This window comes from Leopardus geoffroyi, chromosome B3 (genome assembly GCF_018350155.1).
Source record: "Leopardus geoffroyi isolate Oge1 chromosome B3, O.geoffroyi_Oge1_pat1.0, whole genome shotgun sequence".
Lineage (NCBI taxonomy): Eukaryota > Metazoa > Chordata > Mammalia > Carnivora > Felidae > Leopardus > Leopardus geoffroyi.
The window spans coordinates 2079009-2097460 of record NC_059337.1 but is presented as its reverse complement, the minus strand read 5'-3'; the positions used below and the strand labels follow the sequence as shown (position 1 = coordinate 2097460).

The 18452-nt window shown below is 54.7% G+C and overlaps 1 protein-coding gene across 1 annotated transcript; it reads right to left on the bottom strand.

Annotated features, from left to right (window-relative positions):
- Positions 1-15272: 15272 nt before the first annotated feature.
- TLNRD1 (talin rod domain containing 1) lies at positions 15273-17513 on the bottom strand. Its single transcript, XM_045448557.1, has one exon. It carries the CDS (start codon positions 17021-17023, stop codon positions 15932-15934), a length of 1092 nt encoding a protein of 363 aa, XP_045304513.1. The 5' UTR covers positions 17024-17513; the 3' UTR covers positions 15273-15931.
- Positions 17514-18452: the final 939 nt, after the last annotated feature.

The window sequence follows — 18452 nt, the reverse complement described above, 5'->3', positions numbered from 1 at the left end:
CTGGGGCCCGGATCCCGAATTACCAGGAAGATGATGTCAAAGACACATGGCCGCCATTTCCAAACTCAAGGCCCGGCCAGAGTCACTGTTCCTCCCCACATCCGGGCCATCCCATAGTCCTTTGCTGCCGACACAGGGAAAGGTCCGTCCACCCCGTCTGGGGGAACGGGAGTGTGGGGCCGCTGAGGACGCCCAGGCAGCAGAGTTGGCACATTTTCCTCGGCGAAATGCACCTCGGCTCCAAACCACCAGGTTTTACCAACGGTTTTGTGGGTCCAGGCCTCACCTGGCTCATCCTGGAGCACCGTGTGTGTGAACACGGGGACCTGCAGCCTGGAGAAGACACCGGTTTGTCCGGGCAGAAGCGCCCTGGGGTTAAGATGGGTGAGAGCAAGCTGTCTCCCCACAAACGTGGCACCCAAGTGGCGCCCAAGACGAGAAGCTCCTCTGGTCGCAATTGTCTTTCTAGAGAAATCTCACAAAATGCCCTTATCAGACCTTGACCTCAGCCTTCAGACTCCAAAGACAAGAATTAGCTTATTTTGCTCTTCTATGCATTCAGGCGATGACCTCACTTTCCTTTCCCTGGGACAACACCCTGCCGCAGCCCTTGTCCCCTCTTTGAACTTCCGGTTCCTCATCTGTACAAAGGGGATAAAAACCCAGACCTCCCAGGGCTTGAGAAGGTTTAAATGAAGTCAAGTACGCGCTGAGTTCGGAGATCCGGCCCACACGTAGCTGGTCAGTCACACGGTTCCCATTAGCATTTCTTTCTGAGCCAAACAAATCTCCTCATTGCAAGGTGCCTCTTTCCAGAAGCTTTTCATTTCTCAACTCCTCTTTGCTCCAAGCCCGGACCCTGTTCCTTCATCAATAATTTGGTTTGTACGAGGGTGTCGTCTTGGGGCCCTAGGGCAGAAATAAATGGGGCTACCTCGCTGCCTCCCGGCGAGTCCCACAGAAACTGTCCCAGATTGCTGGACGTAATTAGACATTTAAAAAAGGAAAGTATGCACTCATGCTCACCCACAGCCTCCAACTATTTAAGGGGCACAGAATGGCACCATTCGAAACGACCTAAGCCAATGACCTCATTTAAAGATGAGAAGACCAAGGCCACACGAGGACAACTTGTCCAAGGTCACAGAGGAGGGTGAGGGCAGGCTCGGGTCAGAATCCTTCAGCCCTGAGTCCCAGGGAGCGCTCAGTTCTCCTCCTGGGAGTTCGGGCCCCAAACACAGGAAGGCATGTTGGAAAGCGTGTACAGAGATGACCGTAGGTCTTTCTCTTTGGGGTCAGTCCTATTTGCACTCCTACCATAGTGCCCGACTAGACTCTAAGGGCAGGAACCAAGTTCAATAATTTCTTCACCAATGCCTTGTACTCACTAAATGTGTGTTGCTAAGCATAGAGACACTTTCTGTACAATGAGAGAGCTCAAACTCGAGCTGTTCACACGGTTTCTACCAATCCATCCTAGGAAGTGATCACAAATGTGGAGGGGAAAAACTCATTCACAAAGATGCCCATGCAAATACGACTTGTAAAAGTAAACTATTGACAGAAAACAACTAAAATGTCTGTGATGAATGACCCATTATATTGTAGTATACTTATATAATAATATTGAATTGTATTTTAACGACATTTTAATTAACTTAATTTCTACAAAATGGGGGAGTGTTGATTTTATGAAATATTTTTTTTAGTGTTTATTTATTCCTGAGAGATAGAGAGACACAGAGCACGAGCAGGGGAGGGGCAGAGAGAGAGGGAAACACAGAGTCTGAAGCAGGCTCCAGGCTCTGAGCGGTCAGCACAGAGCCCGACGCGGGGCTCCAACTCACGAACCGTGAGATCATGACCTGAGCCAAAGTCGGACACCTAACCGACTGAGCCACCCAGGCGCCCCAGGAATGTTAATTTTAAAAAGCAGGTTACAAAATAATTTTTTTAGACAATGAGCTTTGTTAAAGAATATGTGTAGGAAAACAACTTGGAGAGATGCACACCAGAAATTAAAGAGTGGTTACCCCTAGGGCGTGGGTATCGAGGAATTTCTTTTCCTTAGAACCTTTGGTGTTTTCTAAATTGTCTACAGTGGGTAAGCATTTTATGACAGAAAAAAAATCACTATAAAAGTAACAATTGAGAAGCTTATTTTTTTTTTAATTTTTTTTTTTTTAACGTTTATTTATTTTTGAGACAGGGAGAGACAGAGCATGAACAGGGGAGGGTCAGAGAGAGGGAGACACAGAATCCGAAGCAGGCTCCAGGCTCTGAGCTGTCAGCACAGAGCCCGACGCGGGACTCGAACTCCCGGACCGCGAGATCGTGACCTGAGCCGAAGTCGGCTGCTTAACCGACTGAGCCACCCAGGCGCCCCGAGAAGCTTATTTTTAGAAGAGTATGTGCTTGGGTCCCTAGAACTCAGGGTACCAGGGAAGCCTGCTTCCCGAGTGCTACATGCCCCTATATCCCCAGCTCTCCTACAAGTAGGGCACGTGATTACTTCTGACCAATCACCTATGACACAGAGCACTGGACGTCACTTCTAGGCTGAATGAATCATTGAAACCACTGGCCTGGTTCTCTTGGCCTTGAGTAATACACTCATATTAACTCAAGTGCTTTTTTTTTTCTTTTAATTTTTTTTATCGTTTACTTATTATTGAGAGACAGAGAGAGACAGAGCATGAGCATGGGAGGGACAGAGAGAGGGGGAGACACGGAATCCGAAGCAGGCTCCAGGCCCTGAGCGGTCAGCACAGAGCCCGACGCGGGGCTCGAACCCACGAACCGCGAGATCACGACCTGAGCCGACGTCGGACGCTCAACCGACTGAGCCACCCGGGCACCCTTTAACTCAAGTGCTTAACTGAAGGTGGACTTATTAATAAGATTATAAAAAGACAGGTCCCAGCTCCTCAGAAATGCCTCTTTGCCTGGATTCACCTTTGAAAGAATTTTGACGTAGTCTTTTCCAAAAGCGACTGCATTAACTCAGACTCGTGGCAAAAGAAAAGCCATCGGACTCAAAATGCTTCACGGGCCCTTCCATTCGCCACCCTTCCATTTCGCTGTCTCTTTTTTCCCTTTTGCTCAGACGGGTGAGATCTCCGTCACCGACAGGCTCTGGTCCTCAGCCAGCCTCCTGGAGCCACTGATGTAGGGGACAATTAGGGCCAGCTCTCTGTTCCCCAGGACATTACGTAATATCCAAAGCCTCCCCAGAGGCGCCAGAAGTGGACCCTTCTAAGCACTGCTGTGATCTTCAGGACCAAATTGTCACAACTCACCAATCATCCCACCTCTCCAGAGGCTTGGCTTCTGCATGTCTACAGCGTCATTCACGTATTTCCCCAATCTTCTGTCCTCAACACAATGACAGGCCAGAGCATGTTGTTAAGAATGTCCATACACAAGGGGCGCCTGGGGGGGCTCAGTCATTAGAGCATGCGACTCTTGATCTCAGGGTCATGAATTCGAGCCCCACGCTGGGTGTAGAACTTAAAAAAAAAAAAAAAAGGAGTACCAGGGCACCTGGGGGGCTCAGTTGGTGACACGTCCGACTTCGGCTCAGGTCACGATCTCGCGGTTCGTGAGTTCGAGCCCCGCGTCGGGCTCTGTGCTGACAGCTGAGTCTGGAGCCTGCTTCGGATTCTGTGTCTCTGTCTCTCTCTCTCTCTGCTCTTCCCCAACTTGTGTGCTCCACCCCTCTCTCTCTCTCTCTCTCTCAAAAATAAACATTAAAAAGAAAAGAATGTCCATCTGTAAGCCCCACTTACAAAGACACAAGTCCTGCCCAGCCTGACACACCCTTCCCTCAGTACAACCCTCCCCCAACACCACTCAAAGCTTCTCTCCTAAGAGACAAGTGACCAAGTACAATCTCCGTAATTTTTTTGTCACATTCAGTTATGAGTTGGCGGCTTGCCTGGAACCAGCTAGGACATCCTCCCTCTGGGGGAGGGCGAGGCCTGAAATCAGTGCTCCCGGACGAGGTTATTAGTACAAAGGCCAGAGCGATGCCAGTTAAGCAATCTGAGTCCAGATTTCTGTCCAGTATGTTTTGCCCCAGAAAACACCGCCTCAGATGTATTCCCCGGAGCCTCGCGGGACGGGCCTGCCGAAATCAAGCGTGTTCTAAGAGCAGAGTCATTCTTAGAGCATCGAGAGTGGGCCTCACTTGTGTTTCATGGATGCCTGGCTGCCGAGCAGGCTTACAGGAGCAGGGGCGTGGCTCCGGGCACTTCTGGGGGATGCACTTGATAGGAAGTCTCTGCTGTGTGATAGGAAGCCAGGCAGTGAGCCGGGGAAAGCGCTCCCCTGGGGGACATTAAAGGCGGGGTTGTTCTGAGAAGGTCGGTGAACTGCCTCCAGCTGCTATGAGCTAATCTCTTAAGGGTTCGGATGCAGGCATCCTCGGACAGGAAGTACTTCGGGGAGTATTTGGGGAGAGGGCAGGGAGGCGCAAAGACAAGATGCCAGACTGCGCCTCTCACACCTGCCCTTGGACCCCGTGGGTGGGGATTCCTCCCCGTGCCAGGGGAACGCGACCTCAGACTGGGCTCCCGAGCCCCATGGCAAGCTTTCGCGTGTGCTGAGAGGGGCCGCTGAAATCCTCAGTGTCTTCATCTGGCATTTCCTTCGAAGTTGAAAAGCACAGTGTGCAGAAGCAGGGCCACTTGGAGACCATCAGGCCCGTGGCCCACGCAAGGGGCCCGGCCCCGCCCCGGTGCCCCCGGCCGGCCAACGCTCTTCGGGTCCCTGTCACCTCAGCGGAAGGGAACGCGAATAACTCATTGTGGCTTTTATGGAGAGTGTTATGGCAACGCACCGTGGCCATGGTAACTCTATCTGCCTGATACTCCCCTGAAACCGGAAAGTCGGCACTGGAAGGAAAGTTAAATGATTCAGTAGATAGAATGCTTTCGTTTAAAACCGTCCCTTTAATTCGATGAGATAAGCATCATCTTTTATTTTTAGGTAGTGTCCACAACCACAGGCAAGAGAAAAGAAAGAAAAACGGGTTGGATGAACTACTCCAGCTGCAGGGATGAAATGGAAGTGAAGCCCGAAGGCCCAAGTGCCAGTTTGCCGGACGCCTTCAGAGGCCTCTCGCTCTGCCCGCTGCCGGGGGTTCGGGCAGAGCGCCCCGCCTTCTTCCCCGAGGCTTCGGCTTCTTCCCTCCGCTCACAGGAGCCCGGGCTCAGCCCAGAGCCCGGCTCAAGCACGCTGTTACAACCCAAACCTGACTAGGGAAAGTCGTGAGTAATTTTTGCATTGACAACAATTATGGGATTGAAAGCCAGGACTCACCCCCTCGGTCAATTCTCACGCCGGCTTCAAGGGCTCCCCGGGGAATGTGGCTCTAAGTCAGCTTGTGGGAAAAAGCGTCCCTTCCCGGGGTAGTGAGCGGTTTCCACATCCCCGCTGGGCCCAGCACCACCCCGAGGAGGCCAAGGAGAACGACTACCAAGCTGCCCTCCAGTCCCACAGCCGAGGCCCCAAGGAACCCCGACCGGCTGAGACAAGAAAGTTTGGTCCGTCCGGGGCCTCTCAAACACCCCCCTGGAACCCACCCAAAGCTCTGGAAGGTCTTCAAAGGACCAGACGTGTCAGAGCAGCTCCGTCCCGCAGCACTGAGAGCCCCAGTCTTCAGACCCGGGGAGCTGTCTGGGCTCAAGGGGTTAGCAGCTGTTTGGGCAGATGGGAAGGACATTCACGTAGAGGCCAACAAAAGCCAAGTGCAGAGTCGGGAGGTCCGCCGTACAGGAGGCAGTGGGAGGTGAAGGCCACAGCCGGATCGGGGCCGCGTGCCCAGGCCCGAGGCGTGCCGTCCGGACTCCATTAACGTATCGAAATACTGACTGTGCGAAGCGGCAGTGAGGGTCTAACTTTGCTGCACTCGAGGCAAGGCAGGGGGAAGGTGAGAGCAGGCCTGACCTGGGCGAGTGACCCAGGCTGCAGCCAGGGTGCCTCACTCTGGACCGCTGTCCCGGCAAAGGCCAGCGAGGAGCCGGGCGAGAGTCTGGGCAGTGCAGTCCGGGGTAAGGGATGTTCGTGCAGAAATGTTTATTGGGGCCCCAAGGCAACTGCACTGGTCACTGCGGATGAAAAGATCACTCTATCACCTGACCGATGACACGGGCTGGGGGCGTGGTGGGAAAACAGAGCGTATGACGCGGTAAGTTCTAATAAAGGGGAAATACTAGGGACCCGCAGGAGGCTGCCACCAGGATGAGGAGTAGGGGGCAGAGGGGAGAAGCAGTGTGCGGGACGAACGGCCCAAGCGACATCAGGGCAAGAGCTCAGAGGTCAAATGAGAGCGCGGCCGGGGAGGGAAGTCACAAGCGTTACTTCGCAGGGAGTTGGCCGGGAGCTGTGAGACACCGGGCTGGCTGGAAACATCTCCATCGGGAGTTTGCCTTCCACCCTACAGTCAGCGGAGCCGCCACGGAGGTCGCTAACTGGGCAAGTAAGAGAGAAGTCTGCACGCTAGAAATCCATATGCAGGGTATGGGACAAAGCCGGGGTCGATCTTCCTCAAGCATCCTCAGGAGACGAGGACCACGCAGCAGGTAGAAAGCCACTGGTCCACGCGATCAGCTCTGTGGGAGACTTTACGAGGGAAGGGAGGGCATCCTGGGCCCCCCCTCCGCAGAGGGTCCAGGAGGGGCTCCGTCCAAAGGCTCATGGGAGGCTCGGAAGGAAACCCACAAAAACGGCCGTGGGTAAGGTTAAAAAATAGCAGGCGTGGGGAGCATTTCAGCCTCGGAGGGCAGAAGAACTCCATCCCAGAAATTCATTCCTTCATTCACGGTGGTCAGGTGACTAAGGACGCTGGGCTCCGTCACCGAGACCTTGATCCTCGTCTGCTCCCCACCGCTCGCCGGCTTTGTGACCCAGGGCGCCCGCTTTCTGTTCCGCGCCCTCCTCTAGAAGATGAGAACAGCTCTTCATACCTCGAGCGGTTGCCCTAAGGACTCGGACACAACGTAACCCGTCTACCATACGTAGTAGGAGCCCCCCAAATGTCAGCTATTGCTTTTCTCCCATTAAACATTTACTGAGCACGCTGGCCACCTGCTCGGGATGACAACAATGAAAAAAAGAATAATTAAAAAAAGCAAAACACAAAAACCGGTTCTTGCCTTGGAAGGCTCCCAGTCTGTCAGCCAGCCCACACCCCTGCCGCACGCTTCTTTGGGTGCCCCGGTTCCGCTCCGGGTGACCCCACAGGATGCCGGGCAGCCCGGCCCAGGTCCCGTCTGCAGGTAAACTGGTCTCACCGCCCCACCAAGAGGGTTCCCGATCCAAGGCCAGGCCAGCAACCTGGGGGAGGCGGGGACCTGTTCTGCTTCCTGTAGGGCAGACCCAGCCCAGTAACAGCCCTACACTCTGCGTCGACACTACTCAAAATCAATGAGTGAAAAGAAAATGATCCCCAGGCCTTGGAATAAAGCCCACTCTTTAAGGCACCTACAACCCCTAACTGAAAACTCCCCTCCTGCTACAAAAAAATAAGTTCAGTGAAAGTCTCCCTTAAATGCGATGCAGTCACCTGGCACCAAAGGTGGGAAAGACCGGCTCTGATACCGACATCCTTCCCCGGTCACCAAAATCACATCAATCTGATCAAATCCAGGGACCTCCAAGTTCCCGAGTAGCCAAAGACCCAGGCTCGAAGGTCCTCGTGAACTCTACGGCGTTCATTCTCGTCTCTCGTCCTGTGCTCTCCCTCCTATCATCTGCACGACACCCGAAGTATGTCAGAATCAGCCTGATCGGAGACCGCTGGAAAATCCAGGGTGAGGCTCCCGCTATCTCGACATCCCCAGGAGGCGTCAAGTGACGTCCTGCACTCTGCGTGGTGTTTGTGACCCATTCTCTTCTCAGCCAGAAGGAAAAAAATGAGCCAGAACAAGGTAGGAGGAACCATTTAGTTTAGGTAATTAGGAAGTCCTTCCAAAAGTCTAAATGAACTCACAACAGACACTGTAGAATTCACTTCTCCACCCATCAAGAGGGTAGAAACATCTAGTCTCTCAGGCCTCAGATCCATACAAGCTGAGGCCATATGGAATTTCACGGATACACCTACACGGGAAAGATCAAACAGACTCTCACTTGTAAAACATATTTAAGCCCTTTTCCTGTGGCACTTCAAGTGAATAATCCTCGTACGTCCAAGAAGGAATCGGCCCCCGTGCTACTAAAACCACTTATCGTATCTAAAAGGGAAGAAGCCATGGGGAGTCCTGACAGTTCCCGCTCACTTCTCCCCGGTCATTCGGTGAGTTCTCTGAAAGCCATGCTTTCCCAGACCTGCGTTTTTTGCAAAGTTAAACGGGTGTAACGCTAAAGGATGGCGTGCCCAGAAGACATCTCCATCGGAAGACGAAGCATCTCGAGTCGATTTTGAGGGCCACAAAGGAGGGGGCTTCTGGGATTGTTGCTAAGAATATCCGTGCGGCTTAGTCATTCTTCTCAAACAAGCTGATATGAAGAACATGGCGACCATCAGGCTTGCTAAACCTGACACTGTTCTAGACCCAACTAATAATAATAAAGTGTCATGATCAGCAGCCTGACCCTGTGGGACACTGGTGTCACACCTCATCTGGTGTGGCTCTCTCCCATCTTCTCTGGCTGCCCAGGATGAAGCAGCCCCAGTGAAGTCAAGAACTGCCAGCATTTCCAGAAACTCTAGTGGACAAGAAGCGTTGGGTTGAGTTGCAGAGGAGAATGTTGGGACCGCACTAGAATACTTGAATGACTATTGACATTATTTCACATCGTTGGAGACCACAGTTCCACTTTAGTTATGGTGGGAAAACTCCTGTTTTTGTCCTAAGTTGTCAGAGTCATGGTGGCTGAGCCACATTGGATTTAAAGCCATCTTCTGGGACTCCCCCTGGTCACTAGCACGTCTGTCTGATGCCCATGGCACGACTCCACTGAGAGATGCTCTCATGGAAAATCAAGACGGGTGAACTACCAGATGATGCCCTCTCTTGTCATTTCAACAGACAACCGTCCTACCGTCACTAACACAAAATGCCCACACACCTTAGAAATGAAATTCCGAGTGGCAAAACCAGAACTATGCTTACACTTTCAGAAATACCTTTATCAGGGAACTTAAGAAGGGAAAGAATGTCCAAGTAAAATCTAGCCTCCAAGGAAGCTTTTTAGGGCAATCGTGCCAAAATCCTACCTAAGGGGTGGTGCTCGAATGACGTGCCAATTAATTTTAGAACAGGAAGCGGATGGCCATCAAACAAAAAGTGAAGTTGAAGCCGGAAAGGCACCAGTAAGCACTGGATGGACGAGGTTCCCTGCAGCGGTTCTGGAATTTCTGGAGGTTTGACATCCATCTGGGTCTCCTGAGAAGTTGCCGAGTAGGAGTGTCTGGTTGGTTCGGTTGGCAGAGTCTGCGACTTGATCTCGGGCTCCTGAGTTCGAGCCCCATGTTGGGTGTAGAGTTTACTTACGATAAAAAGCTCTTAAAATTTTTTTTAACGTTTATTTATTTTTGACAGAAAGAGAGAGACAGAGCACGAGAAAGGGAGGGGCAGAGTGGGAGACCCAGAATCCGAAGCAGGCTCCAGGCTCCGAGCTGTCGGCACCGAGCCCGACGCGGGGCTCGAACTCACGAACCATGAGATTGTGACCTGAGCCAAAGCCGGACGCTCAACCGACTGAGCCCCCCAGGCGCCCCACCAATAAAAAGCTCTTTAAAAAAGTGACTGATGATATAGCCAAGGCGATTAACCAGTGATTTCTCATTCGATTGGTATCTTGAGTGCCATCTGAAATCCAGGCAAAATAGGACAGAGTCAGAAGCTCTGAACTCTTAGTTGAGGCCCTGAGATTTCTGAAGTGTTTCAGGGCACGATGCTCGGCAACCTTGAATGCACAGCCCATCCGTTTCTCTTCCTGAAACACAGGATTTTTTTTTTTAATGTTTTTTTTTCAACGTTTATTTATTTTTGGGACAGAGAGAGACAGAGCATGAATGGGGGAGGGGCAGAGAGAGAGGGAGACACAGAATCGGAAACAGGCTCCAGGCTCTGAGCCATCAGCTCAGAGCCTGACGCGGGGCTCGAACTCACGGACCGCGAGATCGTGACCTGGCTGAAGTCAGACGCTTAACTGACTGCGCCACCCAGGCGCCCCAGGATTTTGAAAGTTCTCTGTGTGCCCCACCTCTGCATAACCTGGATACATGTAGTTATTCATACAAGCAAGTGGATTCATTTTTAAATCAGGCTAGCCAATCTCAATTAGCATTCAACCTCCTCCGTGAAGTCTGAAACGTCTGACTGACACTGCAGTTTGAAGAACTTAAGACCAGGGGCGCCTGGGCGGCTCAGTCAGTTAAGCATCTGACTTCGGCTCCGGTTCCCATCTCGCGGCTCGTGGGTTCAAGCCCCGCATCAGGCTCTGTGCCGACAGCTCGGAGCCTGCAGCCTGCTTCAGATTCTGTCTCCCTCTTTCTCTATCCCTTCCCCATTCACCCTCTGTCTGTCTGTCTCTCTGTCTCAAAAATAAACATTAAAACAATTTAAAAATTTAAATAAAGACAAGCAATGTTTCAAGGTGCCCGGGCAGGCGTGGGCAGGCGGACAAAGAGGCAGGGCTATGCTCCCTATCTGGGATGTCCTTGAGCATATCACAACATAGCAGCTGTGTCAAATTAAGTGAAGGGTGAAGGAAAGAATACTAAGGGAAACAGACTTGCACGTGAATGTTTTAGATGATACTCCCAATGACCCGATGAAAACAGAGTAAGGTCCACGGAGCTCATCACATGCCGACACTTCACGGCAATTCATCAGAAATATTTAACTTTTACAATGGGAAAACAGAAGCACAAATGTTTAGCTGACATGCCCAGCAAACACCTGCCTACCTTCCCAAGACCGCCGGAAGGACCCAGCGACATAGCATACGCAAACTTGTAAGTTGAAAAGAAGTAAAACACAGTAACTGCCTCAGCTCCCCCAGCAAATAAGGCCGTAGTCCGGTCATGGTCACTACGTGCGTCTCCTAGAACAATGCTTCTCAAAGTTACCGTGTCCACAGATCACCCCGGAGTCCTTGCCAAAGAGCAGATTTCTCATCGGGTAGGTCAGGGGTGGGGGTGGGGGTGGGGAGATCCTGCTCCCCACCCAGTTCCTGGGCAAGGCAATGCCAGCCCCGGGGACCACCCTCGTGAGGAGCGAGGCTCTGAGAGGTCACCCCGGTTCTTGGTGCAGGACAGCTCTGGTAGGACACATTCCTGAGTGCACTGCAGGCGTGAGCGTCCCTACTGTGGGCTTTGGAGAAAGTCGGCATGCTTCGTTTGGTTCTGAACAGAGTACTTTAAACTCAGTAGCAAAGTGTCCTTTCTCGGGCAGCCCAAGAGCTCAAGGGTTGCCAGGCTCTAGTTTTCTAGGGCGAGAGTCGGCAACATGCAAAAACCCAGAAAGCTGATTTGCCAGTTTACTATTCTAGACTTCAGCTCCTCTCCAAGGGGGGTCGGAGGAAGGGAAGAACTCTGTCCTCGTAAACACGCCCCGACACACACAGCAAAAGAAAACCCTGCCAGTTTGGAACTAAATTTGGACTAAATTATCTTCTCTATCGGAAGAATCGGGCTCAAAATATCCAGGAGGGGGAAAAAAAAGAAAAAACACCTGAGCAAACAAGAAACTTGCAGAAATGCAGCTCCCTCCTGATACAGAAGCACTCCAGTCTCACGGAGTCTGGCTGGGAACAAAAAGACACCAGCAGGGTCTGCAGACCGGTGGTTGTCCAGGCTGCGTGTGCATCAGAATCATCTCGCTGGACAAAATTCAGACGCTCCACCCCCAGGGTTTCCGATCGATCGGGACGGAGGGAGGGTGCAGAAAGGTGCTGATAAGGCCACTGCCGGGGTCCCCAGACATGGCCCGCAGCACAGAGTCTATGCAAGGGGGAGGCACCACGTCTCCCATACAGCCGCACCCCAGCGCCCAGCACCGGGCCCGGCACGCACCGCTCGCCCCCAACAAGTATTTGCCGAACGAATGCCTGTTCTAACTTTCACTTCCAGAAACATTTTCCTGCTCGCCTATATACACTTGCACTTTGAAAGCCAGTTACACGTTGTCCCAGGCATGACAGCCCGTGACCCGTAAACGGGGACCTGTAAACGACATCCATCCCAATCACAGACACTAGTATCACTTTTCCCAGACACTCTCCAGACGGTCGGCCTCTGAGCCTTCTCCCGCTAAAGCGGAAACGCACACACAGCTCACCGGGCCGGAGGACCCCAAAAAGAAGGACCCTACTCGGGTAAGACAGGTCAATTCATTTCACGCATGCTCGGGCAAAAACGAAATCTTTCATCGAGACAAGAATTTGCTGGGAGAGCACACAAATATCTGCGTCCCCCTCGGAAACCCAGAGATGGTGCCGGACCCAAGATGCAGCCCCGCAGGACGAAGGTGGGGGGGGGGGGGCGGCGTTGCGGATTAACTCCCTAACTCCGAGCTCTGCACAGAAGGGGCTGCGGCTGGCGCTCTTCAAATCCTCTGCCTGATCTGCACGTTACCATAGCCACCAACCTTCCGAAAAACAGGTGTTTCTGTTAAAATTAGCTGTTTCAAACTGTTCGGTGTTCTAGATCCCTAGATGCCAGCTTTAAAAAAAAAAAAAAGCGTTCATGGGATAACCAATCGGATGTCACCGATGCTTCCGTAATCATAGTCTTTAGATCTTCCTGAGAAACATCTCCCCTAAATGAGGAGAAAGGGGGGGTGGGAGGAAAGAAACTGAAGTTGGGGAGAACACACACACCACACACACAATTTCTCTAGTTCCTCACATCGACCCGGAATGAATAACAGGACGAGGCCATGCTTAAACCAGCCAAGGAAAGACAGCTTTTTTTGGGGGTTAAGTCTTGTGTTTGAAAGCCTTTTGTCCCACTTATTTGCCTTGACTGTCATAAATAATGGCTTTTGTTCTAAGACTTTAGGCATAATGATTTCCTTCTCTCCCGAAGATCCAAAGGAAGGTTTTCAACATCCCCGGTCAGGATGGCCCCATTAATCCTGGGTAAGAAAACGTGCCCTTGGATGTCAAAACAGCCCAAGGATGAGGTCTTAAGTGAACTCTAATGTGGCTTAATTAAAACAAAACAAAACAAAACCAGGCCACTCTGATTCTAGTCCTGGAACACCAGTGATCTCTGCTGACCTCGTTAAACCCAATGAACTAGGTCTGAGATGTTCCTTTTTTAAAAATCAGGGCTATTTTCAAAACAAGTTCAGCAAGCTGGTGCACTGGAAGCTGAGATGACAAGCGGCCCTCGCCCACAGAAGCAGCACAGACACAGAGATGCACTGTGTTCCTTGTTCTGGTTTCCCGAGAACCTGCTGAACAAAACACAAGAATTCATTTCGAGCCACCTGCTGGAAGAAAAATCCCAAACTTACCTTAGAGACAGAAGGAGGGGAAGGGAGGACGTTAAGACACCAGCGAAACTTTTAACCACTTCAGAGGACAGAGATTTTGAATATTACAGGACACCTTTCATATACAGAAATGTAAAGGGACACCACCAGGTGGCTATGACAAAAAGCAGCTTTAAAATTGATTTGCTGGCAGGCTAGTTAACTTCATCCAAGTAGATAGAGAAAGCGAGGGTTTTTTTGGCACGCGGTGTCCTGAAAATTGCTTCTGTACGGAATGAGCCCAAGCAACAACTGGCGATTATCTTTGTCTGAATCAAACACCGAACTTAACGGGTTCCTGGCCCTAGTTTTGTTTTACCTTGTTCTTTTCAGTTTGCTCCCTGTGACCTGCATAGGCTAAGGGAAGCAGATAATTAGAGACTCTACAATAACTTCTGTACATAAATAAAAGTAGCCATTCCTATACGCAAGCAGGATGGTCGTTGGCACACGGGTTAAGATTCCTCCCCGCAGATACTTCCGGAACCTGGCTGACCCAGACTTAAAGAAGGGCAGGGGGACAGGAAAAAACATTCTCAAGGTCATTTTCATTTTTTACACACTTTAAACGTCTAAATCTACCAGGACCCAGGAGAAAGCCAAGAGCTCCCTTGACGGTTTTTTAAGAAACGTGTACGTGTACTACCATTTTAAGACTTTTCCAAACATCGGATTCAGAGCAGTTGCACGATCCTCGTCTTATCCAACACGGGTTTACACGCCGAGCATGATGTTCCAGTAACAAACACAGCTATTCAAGTAAAACAATCATTGAAAGGACTTTCTAACATATTACGGTGAGAAAGTCTTTCTTCTCAGATCCGCGGGAACTACAAAGGTTTAGGCACAACAAATCCCAAGAAAAGTGTAAACGGAGCAAATTTAAAGCATGTATGACTTCTCCTCCGCGTGGCTCTCCAGGACAGGCGCTGCAAATAAACATGTTACACTTTCCGTGGGGGAATGTCCAAAACTTAACTAGGTTCAGCAAAACTGTAACACCCCTCCCTCCCCAATGTTTTTTTAGCGTGTCTGCAGAGAGGACAAACCACCTCAAAATAACTCCAAACTTCAACTGACGGAGATTCTTCCAACGCAGAATCAACAAGGGCAGATCTTGAGACAAGGTCACCAAAATCAGCCCTTGGCCTGCAACTATGCTGCGGCTCTAGAAAGTTCTCCACGCTCCCCCCCCCCCCCCCAACACCTCTCCCTCTATTACAGTCCAGATTCCTCTATACTTTCTCCTGACATCACCGGATCTTGTCCGAATAGACCCGCCTACGTAAACGAGGCTCCACGCTCTCCTGGAAAGAACTCGGTCTACTTCGACAGCTGCACTGCACTGACCCTCCGACCCGAGGAGGGTGGGGTACCACGCAGGATTAGGGAGACCCTTAATCTGAAAGAGACGGGCAGAATACCCCTCAGACCAGGGTCAGCCTGAACCAGTGTTCATCGGGGCACAAAGGGGTGGGAGACAAAGGGGGCTGACTTACGTACGTTCCAGGAGAAACCAGAGGCAAGATAAAACCCCACCGACAGCCCAGCCCCCGCACCCACGCCCGTGACACGTGCTTTACATCGACAGTGTCACACCGTGCTCTCTTCTTGAATTCCAGGTTGCTCAAAGCGGTGACTCTCCAGGAAAAAGGAGACAGGGCTGAGGACCGGAGGCACTGCTCCCGAAGCACAGGCTCCGGGGCGCCCTTCCAGAGAGCGCGTGCAGAGTGCAACGTCACAGCGATCGAACATCAACAGTAAGTGCCAAAGGCCATCTGAGAAACATAACATTTTAATAGATGAAATAAATACTCCAGTACATGCACGGTAAAAACTTGACATTGGGGGAGGGGGGAAGGAGGGGGGAAATCACTCTATAGTGTAAATTAAAAAATAAAACACACACTCACAGTAGCTTTCCCCCCCATTTGCAAATCACATGGCAATGTCATACTCTTTCCACACCAAGTATACGCCTAATCCAACACGATTTGCTTAAAAAAATAACAGCATACAAAAAAAAAAAAGATAGCTACATCCATGTCTAAGGAGTGAAACTGAGGTAACCTTTCTTTTAATTAGGAAAAATCAAAACAAAACGGAAAAAAAAAAAAAAAGGGCCAAAAAAGAAACGAACCCATGACCTCCTTCCTGCCCGATTGGTTAGAAAATTGAGGGGCGGAGCTCCGGAACAGGAGCCGGGGGCGGGTGCGGGCGCGCCACCTCGCGGTCCCTGCTGCGTGCGCGCAGGTGGGCGCTGCGGCAGGAGGGGCCCCCAGCTCTCTGGAAGGTTCTTTCCGAGCGTCTGCCGTGGGGGAGGGGCTTCCCCTGGGATTTCTTTGGTATAAATGGAGAGGGGCGGAGAGTGAGTATCTTCCTCTAGTGGGGGGGGGGGGGGGGGGGGGGGGAGGGCGAAGGGGCGCGGGGCGGGGGTGCTAATTCACAGAATTGGAATTCACTGGCGGTAAAGTCCTGGGCGAAGACCTCTCCCGTAAAGCCTGAGATAGCAGGGTGCAGCCTTCAGACACGGCGCAGGCCGAGTTCCTCAGCCTCTCCCTGTGGTCCGACATCTTGGCGCCCCCGTCGGGGTGCTGCGCCAGATCCCTGAGGCACTGGGTCAGGAGCACGCAGGCCGACACCACGCTCATGGCGCCGCCCAGGATGGCGGTCTGCACCGCCTTGCCCTCGGCGCTCACGGCCGCCGCGCGACCCAGGAACTGCGGCTCGGTGGCGAAGCCCACCAGGGCGCTCACGGCCTGCACCAGCGGCCCGCTGAAGAGCGCGCAGCGGCTGCGGGCCAGCTCGCTGGGCGCCGCCTTCACCTCGCGCACGCAGGCCAGCAGCGCCGACGCGCTGGTGCTCATGCACTTGACGCCCAGCTTGAACTGCTCGCGGGAGAAGCGGTCCCGGGACTTGTCGCTGGCCAGGGCGCACGCGTCCGTCAGGAACTTGAGGTTGCGCGACAGGCCCTGGGACACCTCCAGCAGCAGCTGCGGCGTCATGTCGGCCAGCGGGGTGGCGCGCAGCACGGCGCAGCCCTGCTCCACCTCGTGGCGGCAGCGCGTCACGCGGTAGCGGTCCACCAGGCCCGGCTGCGCGGGCTGCGCGCCCGGCGTGGCCACGGCCGCCAGGTAGGCCGCGTGGGCGGAGCACTCGGTCAGCGACACCACCAGGTCGCCCAGCTCCACCAGGCTGTCCCCCGCCTCCCCGAAGCGGCCCATGTTGAGCTGGCTCTGCACGTCGTGGGTGAGGATGGAGAGCCCCTTGGTGCGCGCGATGATCGTGTCCCGGCACTGCTCGAAGGACTCGGCGGCGCCGGCGCAGGAGGAGGCGGGGCCCTCGAAGAGCACGGGCCGCGCCTCGCTCGACAGCAGCAGCAGGTCGGCCACCAGCTGCATCTTGCCCTTGCAGTGGTCGCAGACGGACACCAGCCTCTTCCGCGGCTGCGAGCAGGCCCCCCCGACGGCGCTCGCAGGAGCCGGAGAAGCGGCCTCGCCAGCGGGCTTCCCGGCGCTGCCGCTAGCCATCGCGCCCGGGGGGCACTGGCATGCCGCTGGGGAGCCCGCTACCGCCGCCGCTGCCACTGCCGCCGCCCCCGCGGCCGTCGCGACTCGGCTGGCCAGGACCGCGGTGCCTTCCCCGCACCATCATGCCATCCACCGCGCCGGGCGGAAGGCGCTGGGCTGCGGCGGCCGGGGCCCGGGCGGCGCGGGGCGGGCCCGAGGGCCAGAGGACGCAGGAGGCTCTCCGGGGCGCGGGGAGGGGCTGCGGCGTTCGGCCTCCTGGAGGGCTTGCGGGAACCATGAACCGGGGCACGGCCAGACTCACGGAGCGCGCTCCTCGTCGCCGGGCTGCCAGGAAAGTCCCTTCTGCTGGGCCGCCGCTGCCGCCGCCTTCCTGGGCATGGCCCGGCCCGGCCGCCGGAGCGGGAGGGCGGGAGGGGGGGGGGGGAGCTGGGAGGTGTCCTTCCTTCCTTCCTTCCTTTCTTTGAAATCAAAATCTCTTCCTCGGGGAGGAGCGCGGGCGGCGGCTCGGGCGGGCTCTGCTGTCAGCCTCCTCGGGCTCGGCGGCGCACGTGGGCTTCAGGCGCCCCGACCCCGCCGGGCGGCACTTGCCCGCGACGGCGGCCGGGGCCGGCACGGTGGGGCGCGCATCTCCCGCCGCCCGGTCTCGGGACGCGGCGGCGGCGGCGGCGGCGGCGGCGGCGGCGGCAGGGCCGAGGGTGTGGCCGGAGCTGGAGTCAGAGTCGGGCGGGAGCCTGCACTGATTGCGCACAGCGGCCGCCCCGCTCGCGCGCTCGCCCGCCCGCCACGCCCGGGCGCGCCGGCCGCCGCGGCCGCCCCTTCCCGCCTCGCCGGCTCACAGCGCGCGGCCCGGCGCCGAGGCGGCACGCCCTCCCCGACCGCGCGCCCCGAGGCCGGCCGCCGGCCGCGGGCGCGAGTCCATCCCGGTCGCCTGGTCGCCTGGGGCCCGCGGCGGCTGCGCTCTCCCGAGCCCCCGGGCCCTGCGCATCGGACGCCCGGCGCGCGTCTCCCCGGCGGCCGCGCCAACTCAGAAGGTCCCCGCGGCGCCGCGGCCGCCCGCCCGGGCCCCGGCTCCTGCCATTTCCGTCAGCCGCCAACTTCCGAGCGAGCCGGGAGAAACCGAAAGGAAAAGGGCGGGGGCCGCCTCCCGTGCCCGCGCGGGCCGTGCGAGCGCCGCCGCCCTGCCGGGGCCGCCCGAGCCTTGCTCCCCTCCGCGTCCGCGCCTCGCCCCCGGGCTCGCCGCCGCCGCCGCCGCCGCCCGGCCGTCACCTCCCCGGAGCCTATAGAAATCTTTTGTGTGGCGTCACCGCCTTTCGTTTAAATCCCGCTTCCTCCTCTCGCCCTTCCTCCCGCCCCCTCCGCCGCTCCCGGATGCTCGCGCGATGCGCTGCTCCTCCCCCGGGAAGCTGGGTGGCTGCGGGGGGACGCCGCC